Here is an 11,500-nt window from a genome sequence, read left to right as displayed (position 1 = left end):
TGCAAGTTACGTAATTTGTCTGTTAATTAGTACTCGGTGCCGTTTGCTGGCTTCTCACTCTGGTTATTGCGTAGCTGGAGTTCGCTCCGTTTGAGTCTAGGGTCTGTTCTTACGAGGGGGTCGGTGGTTGCGATCGCCGGAATCAACTTTCCCCTAGTTTCCCCCACTGCTGACCTCACTCTCTATGGCTCTCAGCTGCACAGTCCAGTCATGTGGGGACTGTCCCCCTTTTTTCTTAAAAGATGAGACAAACATACAATCACAATCACACAATGCCCCGGCCTGGCAAGGGACCTTATTAGCCCATCCAGATTAACTCCCCCTGCCATGGGCAGGGACACCTATCGCAGCTTGCTCAAAGCCCCATCCAGCCTGGCCTGGAACACTTCCAGGGATCCAGGGGCAGCCACAGCTGCTCTGGCACCCTGTGCCAGGGCCTCAGCACCCTCACAGGGAGGAATTTCTTCCTCATATCCAAGCTAAACCTTTTCACAATGCAGTTACTTTATCCTAAGTGCCCCGCTAGAGCTGCTGATAATACAACGCCACACAACTCCAGAGGTTCGACTCAAAGCCCTGCTCAGACCAGCAGGACTCGGGACCTGTAGGAAGGTGGGGTGTTCTCTCGCGAGATCTGAGGCCGGCGGCCGCGGAGGGACGTCTTCTCGCGAGAGCGGCGCGCGGGTGGTGCCGCCCTCCGCCCCACGGCTCCCCCTGGCGGGGACGGGACGCGCCGCCCGCTCCTCACGCCGCCATTTGACATCGGTCGGGGCCGGTCCGGGTTCACCCCCGGCGCGGCCGGAGCCCCGGGCATGAGTGAGTTCCGTGGACGGGTTCGGGGATACGGCGGGGCGTTGCCGCTGTGGCTGCCGCCGGGCAATCGGGAGGGCGGTCAGACTTGGCGTTGGGACGCCCCAGGGCCGGGGCACCCTAAGGGGCGTGCGGGAGAAGGACACCCCTTGCCTCTCCTCAGACCCGCGGGCCGGGGCGGGCCAGGGACCTCTCACGCGTCTCGGCTGGCGCTTGTGTCACGACAGGCGCCGGTGTCGCCCCTCAGCGTCGCGGTGGCGCCGCGTTTTGGGGCAGGAGGCGACGCTCCCCGCGGTGACACCCCCGGGACGCCCCTGTCCCATCGAGAATGCGGAGGGGGCACACCGGGATCTGTCACGCCGGGAGTGCGGCGGTGACGTCCCCGGGATGCTCGTCACACAGGGAGTGCAGCGGTGACACCCCCGGGATGCTCCTGTCACGCCGGGACCTTTGCACCAGCCTTGGAATTCCTTGGAAACTGCGTTCTAGCTCAGCGCTGCCAAACTGGTCTCCACTTTCGTTACCACTGAGTGGTAACAAAACCCACAAGCTGTGGGAAAAGGTGGCTTCCAATAAGGATAAAAATAAAAGAAAGAGGCAGAAAGTTCGGAGTAGGCGGTGGTGGAACAGAGATCTTTATTCTTTAGTGTTGTTTTTTAGTGTTTAATTTGGTAATGAAAGCCATTAGCAAATAGCAGGAAGTGCCAGTGTAGTAGGAGCGTTGCTGGGGTGAGTTGGTGCTTTGCTACCTGTTGACAAGGTTGCAATAACGAGCATCTGGCCACCTCTGATAGGGCAGGGCTCAGGAATCATTAACTTCAGCTCCCATAGTCACGCTCATAAAAATAATATATGATAAGAATTGGCTTAAATCAATTATATGTGATTAATTGGAATTTTTTCCACCTCCTAAATGTCCAGGCTAACTCACAGGTTTAGCTCAGTTTCAGGATCAGGCGAAGGTTTTGTTTTTCAATGGCAGCCAGAGAGCATTTTAGTTTCAAGGACTGGGACCAGTGTCTTGCCCAAAAGGTAGCCAGGATTTGGGGCCACTGTGAATTACCATGATACAAACAATGATTCTGCTCTTTGTGGTACAAATGCTGCCTGAAAACTGGAGCTGGGCCCTGGCCTGAGGAGGGAGAGTGACTGCAGAATTTGTGGGGCTGCATTCTTCACATCTTTCCCAGCACATTCCCTGTGAAAAGAAACATCAGTGGCTTTGCTACAAACAAGCTTCCTTTTCTCTGGTGTGGTTGAGCTGGGAGAAAAACGAGACAGTGCATATATTAAACATACACTGTTTAAAAATGTATGTGAATGCAGACAAATTATCAGAGGTGTTAAGTGCATTGTAGTCTGAATGCCAAATGTATTCCCAGCTCATGGAGAGGCCTCAGAGGCTTTATTTATTTCACAGTCCAGAGAATTCCTGGATTGCGAGCTGAGTTAGAGGCTGCTCTTCAGCAGCAACATGGATCTCGCTAAATCAATTTCTGCAGCAGTTCAGCCAGTTTGTGTGGAAGGTCATCTTTTGTCTGGGATATTTCTGTAGGAGATCTGACTGGAGGGAGGAGCAAGAAAAGCAGATCCCTAAAAACAGTGCAGTCTGTTTCCTTTCCATGTCAGTTTTGAAAGAGCTCCAACTGCTAAGTCAGGGTGAATGAATTAACTACCTGTGATAGCGCAGCAGTCTGCTGGAGACCTGGATATCTCAAATCCATCATGTGGAAAGTTAAATGCAAATGCTATCTGAAAAACAGGGAACCTGCATGTGCCAAAATGCCGATGCTTTTGATAGCACATGAAGCCCAGAAAACACAGGTAAAATTTCTAGTGTTGGAAATATCCTTCCTTCTACTGCTTACCTGGGACAGGGGTAAAAGGTCAGTTGAGGCAAATTTGAGTTCTTTAAGCTTGGCTTAAAGAATCTGGGCTGCAATTCATGAAGGTTAGAGAAAGTTAGAAAATCAACTTGAAGTGATTTGTTTTTCATGTAGCTGAGGAAAGACTCAGTCTTTAATGCATACAAAAATCTTTACTTTTGCAAAGAGCCTGGCTAGGAAATGGATTTAGTTGATTCTTTCTGTACTTTCGAATATTTCCTAAACCAAATATTCAGGCTGATATCAACAAGGCCCATAAATCTTACGAACTTCTGTCCCTGCTGTTTGATTTCTGAAGACAGTTCAAGGAGTTTAAATAGGTTTCCTTTTCAGTAGAGTAAGTCCAAGGTTCCTTAAACGAGAATTAAAAACATAGGCTGAAGATCCTGCTCTTGAAATTTAACCTACTAAGCATGAATATGAAAAAATGTAGTGTAAAGGCCAGTATTGTTGGCAATAGGCATAAGCATTTTGCAAGTTTGGCAGTTCTGGTAATCTGTAATTCCTGCAAACAAGTGCTGCCAGTAGAAGGCTGATGTTTTAAGGGTGCAGTTGGTTCTTTTCATTAGCTGAGTTGCTGTCTTTTTACACGCTGTTGAAAATGTCATGGTTCCATTCCACTCAGTGATGTTCATGTTCATTTATAGACATGAATATAACAGGAGCCTTTTGTCTTCTGAACTTCCCTGAGCAATTTTCTCTACTCTCTGAGTTTGAGCTGCTCCTTCTCTGCTGATTTAAGTCATCAGAATCTTACCAGGCCACTGTAATCCTTCAGCATTCTCTTTTTTGGTGAATTTACACCTCAGTTATCCTTAAGTACATCCGTTAGGAGGGAACATTAAAAAAAAAAAAAACCATTAAAAATGAATGAGTTCATGTAACATTCTTTTACTTTCTGTATCACTCTGCCAGCAGCACGTGCTCAGTACCCTGCCTCTGGCGGCTGATCTGCCTGCCCCCGAGGTAGCCGTGCTGTGGCAGAGGTGCTGCGGTGCCAACGCTGCTGCCTTTGTCGTGTTCAGAAATGAGCTGCACGATTGAGAAGGCGCTGGCGGACGCGAAGGCGCTGGTGGAGCGGCTGCGGGAGCACGACAGCGCGGCCGAGGCGCTCATCGAACAGACCACGGCGCTCAACAAGCGGGTGGAAGCCATGAAGCAGGTCTGCTCTCCAGCCGTGCTTGTTCCCGGGAACGGCAGCATTTACAGCCTCTGGCTGCTTCTGTGCAGCACACGAGCGTGAAATGCAGACTTGGTGGTTGTAGCAGAGATCTGGCTCTCATCTAAAAATAGCTTGTTTATGTAGTTTAAGACTGTGAAAACATTTTCATATTACTCCAGTTTAAATATTGAAAACAATCGTTTATTTTAAGAACACTGGTAGAAATTGGCTTGGTGTCTTACAAACCATTCTGTGGTGTCTCTTGCTTTGCTTTCCAATGCAATACTACGCAGTTTCAGCATGCCCATTTAATCATACAGAGGCTTTGACATGTTATCTTCTGTACAGAATACTTCATATTTGCACTGTCTCCTTTGGTTTCCAGATAGCCTATTGGGCTTTTTTGTGCTCATTTCTATTCTGATGTTAGGCTGCTCAAGGCATGTTGGTAGATTGAATGGGAGTTTCCCAAGATAACTCCTGGGAAAACGTAACGATGTCTTGTGACTTTCCATATGGGAGTTCATCCCGTCACTTTAATGAACCTCAGATATGTTAATGGGCCTATAAAATAATAAAACCCTGCATGCAACTCGGCCCTGTAAAACTAGTCATGCAGAGGCTTCATGGCTTCAGATGAAGAGTATTACAATTCCCCATCTGTTGGGAGTCAGGATCCATTGACTCGGGTCCGAGTGGCTTGCACCCACACAGCCTTGTGGTTTAAGGTTTTGGGAAGCCACAGTAAATGTCAAGAGGCTAATACCTACCTCATGGTTTGTCTTTACCACATCTCTATGAGTTCTAAAGTGCCTGATGGTGAACTTGGCCTGCATTAACTGAAGGTTAAATAGCATCCACTACACACATCTAAGGTGTGAAACTTGTTAAAAACAAAGGTAATGCTTTTGTGTCTCTAAAGGACAGGATGTCTGCAACACCTTCTGATGTGTGTGCTTGATATTATTATTTAAAAGCAAGCATTGTCTTCCTGGTTACAGACTGAGTGACAGTAGAACTGGTGCTTTGTGACCTGCTGAGTAATATCTGCCTTTTGGTTACTCAAATGTGCTGTGCCTTGTTGATTTGTTTTTGTAATAACCAGTACCAGGAAGAAATCCAAGAACTCAATGAAGTAGCAAGACATCGCCCTCGGTCTACTCTAGTGATGGGCATCCAGCAGGAAAACAGACAGATTAGAGAATTGCAACAGGAAAACAAAGGTAAAATTTGAATATTTTATCCTTTTCAAGCTCCAGCCTGTACCACTGAAAACAGTGAGACTTTTAGCACTGTTCTTTTTTTCAAAACATCTCTGTAGAAGAAATTTTTTCTTCTAATTTCAGTTTGTCAGTTTAACTGCTCATAATACTATTCAAAAGTCATAAAAGTCCAGCCTCTGGGACTGATGAAGAAAATGAGAGATTTGGGAAAAATTACTTTCTTTGGTCTTACCTAATGTCCAGCACAAGCGAGGAGATAAACAGAACTTAATTCTGCACTGTAGGGATCTTTTTGGAGAAGTGTTTAACCACTGCTGAACATAATGGGAGCAGTCAGAACAAGTTATGATGTAAGTAGAGAAGTATCATTCCTTCTGGAAATCTGTACACTAGGAATGCACTGTCCCTCCAGGAAAGCCTTAGGTATTCTAACAGTACAATTCAGCAAAGGATTCAGTGATCTCAATTCAAATGAGTCTTGCCTTATCTCAGGGTTATTTGTCCTTTGACTCGGTATATTTTGAACAGAAGCGTTTTTCAACTCTGGTTTTACCAAGCTGCAGATTAAAATAGATCTGTGAACTCCTTCCTGCCTTTTGTACAGTGTGGCTTGTAGTGGCTGGGGTAAAGCTGCTCAGCCACACTCCAGATGGCTTTTGTCAGCCACAGCCACTGAACACAAAGTCACACCAACAAAAGACTGTTTGTTACTGGCCACAAATTGTCCCAGGCTGATCACCATCAAATCCATTTGCAGAGCCTGTGTAGATTTCATGGTGCAGGGAGTAGAGACACTCAATTATGGGCTCATTCCAGTTTTCTCAAGCTGAAATACTTGTGCATTTTGATTTGGTTCTCTGTGTTAAACTCTTAACTACATTTTAAATTCTGTTGGCAGAACTGCGCACATCTCTTGAAGAGCACCAGTCTGCTCTGGAACTCATCATGAGCAAGTACAGAGAACAGATGTTCAGGTTGCTTATGGCAAGCAAAAAGGATGATCCAAGTATAATAATGACGTTAAAAGAGCAACATTCCAAGGTAATAACTTCATTGAGGTTTTCTGCTTCTCTTTTTTAGTTAACGCCTTAGTTTGTACTGGATCAATTCAAAGCTCACTTCATGTCAATTTTTGTGCTATTGTACTACTAACGAGTCCTCATTTTTATAATCCACTCCATGCAACATGAACCGGAAACGATCAGTTGAGTAGGTCAACCTTACCAGCTTCTCATTTATTAAAACTTTCAACAGGTAGCATTTAGCTACTGCATTTGCTTAATTTACTTTTGTTTCACTTCAAACTTTAAGGCAACTGCCCTGTTTCACTGCCAGAGGTTAGTAATAGTCAGACTTTTAGACTAACTTTAACTTAGGCTCGTGACACCAACAAACCTGTGCTTGAGGGGAGTAGGAAGAACAAGGTTTTTAAATTCCATATTCAAAATTTTTCCCCTAAATATTGTAAATAATTTTTTAAAAATTAAAAGTCCTTTTGACTACTGAATAAGCAGATGAAGCAGGAAAGAAGTATATGTTCAGTAATCAAAAGGACTTTTAAATTTTGGGGGAAATCATTATTCTGGGCCACTAAGAGATCTAAACTGGAGTTTTTTAGCAAAGTATTACATTTCATTGAAAATGTAACAATCATTAGAGCAATGCAGCTCTGTAGACAGACATAAGTTCTAAGTGTTTAATAATCTTTTCCCTCAGCTAATTTAAGTTTGCAAAGCCAAGTTAGTGTCTGCTTACTGGGAAAACAGGATTTAAGAATTTGATTCTTATCTGCTTAAAACATCCTATGTGTGTAATTAGTGCCATTGGTATGAAAAAAAATATCAGATTAGTACTGTACCTTTAACAAAGTCTGATATGGATCATTTTCAACAGAAGTTACCTCAGAATATGGTATAGCATCTGCTCCAGCTTCAGGAGAAACAACTCAAGAGGGTAAAATTAAATCCATCCTGAAATGGACTGTGATAGTTCATTTAGGAGCACTTCAGTGGAAAAACAGGAAAAAGAAACAAAAAAGAAAACATCTCACAATGTAATTGGAACAGGAGATTTAGGCCTCAACATTTTCATTAAACCTCTTCCAACATGAATGTCTGATGAAAAAGATTTATCATCCTTACCCTGACACATAGGATTTCTGGAATTTCATTGTTTATTCTCTAGCTCAAGCTTCATATTCAGGAAGACTGAACAATGTTGAAGCACTTTTAAAATACTTCTCTCTTGTTAAGTAAAAAATCCTTATACCCAAGGAGTTAAGATCCCTGTTCCCAATAATGCTGTTTTCCTGAGGGCCAGCTGTTGTTTTAGTGCCTGTTTACAGATTATTACAAGAGCATTGATTGCTGCAGATGAAGAAGCACTTCCTTTATAAAGAACAAGAATGTCTTTTCATAGTGTTAGTGGTAGCAGTGACCCTGATCTTAAGCATGCTGTTTGAATTTGCTCAGCTGAAACAAGGCCCCAAATGGGTGCAGCCTCTTTTTGGTTTTTTATCTCTTTGGAGAAGAAAAAACCCAATGTGTACAAAAGAGAGAGAGAGAGAGAGAGAGAGAGAGAGAGAGAGAGAGAGAGAGAGAGAGAGAGAGAGAGACAGAGGCTTTCACTGTCATTGTACACTTCCGTTTTACCCCATCTAAATTTTCCACATGTGCCTTCCAGAGCAGAGCCTTCCAGTTTTGTGTTAGGATCTGACCTAACATCAGTGACCTTGGAACAGGCCTGAAGTTGTATTGATCCAGAGCCCACATGAGCTGTGAAAGCAGGAAGCAAGGAGGACAGCAATATATCTGAAACCCACAGCTCCTACCCTGTCTGTCTCAAGGGTGCATCCTTGCCTGACCACAGCTTCCTGTCAAGCTAAATTTGGGAGTTCTTCTAAAAAAATGTTTCATGTCATCACCTGCACTAGAAACTGAGAAGAAAATAAAGATTTAGAGCAAGCTCTTCCCCACCCCCTCACACTGAGAGTCAGCATTTAACAACTGCTAAATTATAGTTTAGGCAATTGTAACAGCAGAGAGGAAAGGGCTGATCTTTATTTCACTAAAAGAGATTTGTTTTGGTCAGATAAGTTTATGAATCCAGCTGAGGCAGTTCTTTGTGGTAGTTTAAAGGCAAGGTGATCATCTGCCAGCTGTATGAATCTTCCATCAAATTAATAATATTAAGGTGGGATTTAGCTTTAGGCTCTACTGTCCTTCATTTCAGCCCTTCTGTCCTGTTTTTCCTGATACTAGCCAATAAATATTGTGGATTTTGTCCAAAGGCCAGGTCAGGCACAACTAGACTGGCATCACAGCAGAGTTGGAATAAAAGACAAGTTGAAGAATGAATGCTGTTGAAATACCTTTAAACTGTCTGGCTTAACTGAGCCGCAGTGAATTCCAGAGGGGCACAGGCTTCTCATGCAGCATTGCAGGGAAAGGCAGCAGTGACCCTTCTTCTCGAACCTCTGAAGTCCAGAGCCCAGATAAGCTGGAATTGGAGGTGGAGTCAAGCAAAAGTATCTAAAATAGAGTGTGGAGGACAGGTTTATGTTCTGTAATATACAACGTAGTAAACATGACCACTGCACCTGCTCTTTCTTAGAGAGAAATGCCTGTCCATGGGCTGGTACTGGAGATCAGGTTTCAAACACCTGGAAAGAATCTGGCTTTCCCTGCTGTACTCACAGGAGTAGAGGGTTTTGCATATCCAAAATAACACATATCAGCTCCTGCTATACAGGAGGGCCTGGTCAGGGAAGAACAGCACCAACTTGTAGCCATTTAGAGGTCAGGGACCACAGTTAGTTAAGCTTCTGTCAAATTCCAGTGAGAGGGATCACTGTGGGGCAAACCAGGTTTATTTAAATAAACAGGACCACTGTGGCTGCCCACACTGTAGAGAGAATTAGTTTTCCAAAACTGAGATCTGTGATAAACATCACAGCAGCTAAACCACATTTAATGCTTGGCTTTTTTTAATAATGCAGAAAATATATCACTAAGATATTACTAAATATTGTATCTCAGGAGCTGCAAGTGCATGTGGACCAAATTACAGAGATGGCAGCAGTAATGAGGAAAGCCATTGAGGTGGATGAAAGACACGGCTGCAAGGAGCAGGAGCGCATCACTCAGCTCGAGGTGAGGAGAAAGCTGCAGAAGCACAGATGTTAAAGGGAATAAAGATCCTCCCAGGTGTTGTATGGAGTTACTGCTGTGGTGTTACCCTTGCCTTACTGGAGCAGGGGAAGCACCACTACAACTTAATCTCAAGGAGGGGATACTTAAAGTCCATCCAAGAGAGTAGGAGGGTCAGAAACCTCATGTGCTCCCTTGGAGAAGATGACACAGCACTGATTTCAAATCAGTGTTTCACTCCTTAGGCATTAGTTTGGAGTAGGGGGGTGGTTTTGACAATTACCCTGATTTCCTTCTGGAGTCCTATTAATGTGTTTTTCTCTCTCTGGTTTTAGCAAGAAAACAAAGGCTTGAGAGAAATTCTTCAAATCACTAGAGAATCGTTTCTGAACCTCAAGAAAGAGGATGTATCAGAGAGCACGTCCCTGTCAGGATTAGTGACAAGCAGTGATCTGAGCCTGAGGAAAAGCTAAGGACTCTGGGAATCAGCAAGCTTCAGTTGCACACTTAAACCAATGGAGCATCAGGGGGCACTGGTCAAGCACTTGTTACTGAATAGGGCACCAGCAAGAGAAGGCATCCAACTCCAGCTCAGTGGCTTTTATACTGTGTAACGTAAATTCAGCTGGTACTCTGCAATACCCTCAGTGACCGATTGATTGCCATAGATCTAACCTCAGCAGGAAATGGATTAATATTAATGCACTTGCTGAATTGCAAATTCTTTTTATATGAACTCATTTTACAGATAAAAGGTGAGATTTCAAGTAATTTATATAAATTATTGCTCATGCAGAGTTCAGTGCAACTCTTAGATAATAAAGGTAAGATTTCAAGTCTGATCTCTGCCTTAGAAAGTAGTTACTTATGAATATGGTTTTGTGCATGATCCACATAGCATTTCTTCTTTTGTTTTGGTTTTAATACTCGTTTTGCAAAAAACCTCTTTCATGGGAGGGTTGCACAGGCAGCATATAAAGTTTAAGGAGTTCTGTAATTTAGCCTTGGGCTATCACTTTCAAATACAAGGCAAATTTTTAAACATAAGGAATGCTGTCAATCAATAGTTTGGAGTTTTTAAATGAAACGAGATTCTTTCAAATATGTGCACTGAATTGTATTGTGAGAACATAGAAAGAGCTGTTCCCACTTTGTTGTTCTCAGGAACACAGGTAGCAATACAATTCTGCCTCAGCTTTTACCTCCAGGAGAGGAAATTCAGTTCAGTTCTCTGACAGTAAGAAGCCATATGAGTCTCATGTCTTTCTTCTCCAGTTGCCTGCCCAAACTTCCTGAGTGAGGAACAGCAACTGGAAAGCATAAAAGCAGTGGCAGCAGAAAGGGAGGGTGGAAGGAAGGAAGGAAGCAGCTTCATGGCAGAGTTGGCAGCCTGCAATTAATACTCTTAATTTTCCTCTCTCCAGTACTAACTAGTCATCAAGAAGGTTTTAAAGTGAGTTAAGCAGAGTGAAAGCTGTCAGCTGTACAGAAAACTGTGGAACTACAGATGTCACCCACAGTTTCACATTCTGGCTGTTCAATAACCCACCGAGCAACATGAGCTGAGCTATCCTGAAATCAGCCACCACTTAGTCAAGTTTGATTTTCAGTGACAACAACACAGAAGGAAAAAGCATCCAACACCTCCAAGCTTGCCAGCTTCAATACAGCTTCCTGTGCCCCAGCACAGCTTCCTTGAGCTCAAGGTAAATGTTCCACAAGCCTAAGGGAGAGCTTTCAGTGGCACTGAACTCCCTTAGGAGCAGCTCATTACGTTTGTTCTGTTCTCTCTGTTACTGCTCCTTCCCGTGGTGCTTTTAAGAGGAAATAAGTGAGAAAGGAGCATTAGGAGGCAGTAAATGCTTGTTTCCAGTGAACTAATACACATGATGAAAGGACAGGTAAATCAGGTTTCCATGTTCTCACAGCCTACTTTAGAAATGGAGAAGCTGCTGCTTCTCTGCAGAGCACTTTGGCTTCTTGCTAGGCTTAAGAACACACTGAGGACATTCACACACGCGTGGAAAAAAAAAAGTTATGGCCATTTCCAGACTTGTGAAACAGCTGAGGAAATTCTGGGCAACATTTTAGCTCAAGAACAGAATATTCTTGTCGGCTTTTATATTATCTGTAAAGCTTCACTAGTGCTTCTCTAATTTAGAGTTTTCATGTTTGCTGTGGCTTGCAAGCTGCTGACTTACCAGAAGTAATATCTTTTTTCACTGGAGTGTTCTGTTGTTGCAAACTTCGAAGGAATTTTGGGTTCAGTTG

At 43.7% G+C, this 11,500-nt stretch overlaps 1 protein-coding gene across 1 annotated transcript; it reads left to right on the top strand.

Moving 5' to 3' along the window:
• Positions 1-709: 709 nt before the first annotated feature.
• Positions 710-11,431, top strand: FGFR1OP2 (FGFR1 oncogene partner 2). The gene is made up of 6 exons (XM_062491830.1): positions 710-816; positions 3,722-3,858; positions 4,964-5,081; positions 5,980-6,122; positions 9,119-9,232; positions 9,565-11,431. The coding sequence occupies exons 1-6, from the start codon at positions 813-815 to the stop codon at positions 9,700-9,702; spliced, it is 654 nt and encodes a 217-aa protein (XP_062347814.1). The 5' UTR covers positions 710-812; the 3' UTR covers positions 9,703-11,431.
• Positions 11,432-11,500: the final 69 nt, after the last annotated feature.

Source organism: Cinclus cinclus, chromosome 4 (genome assembly GCF_963662255.1).
Source record: "Cinclus cinclus chromosome 4, bCinCin1.1, whole genome shotgun sequence".
NCBI classification, from domain to species: Eukaryota; Metazoa; Chordata; class Aves; order Passeriformes; family Cinclidae; genus Cinclus; species Cinclus cinclus.
The sequence above is the reverse complement of the archived record's forward strand: the minus strand, read 5'-3'. Positions and strand labels throughout refer to the sequence as shown.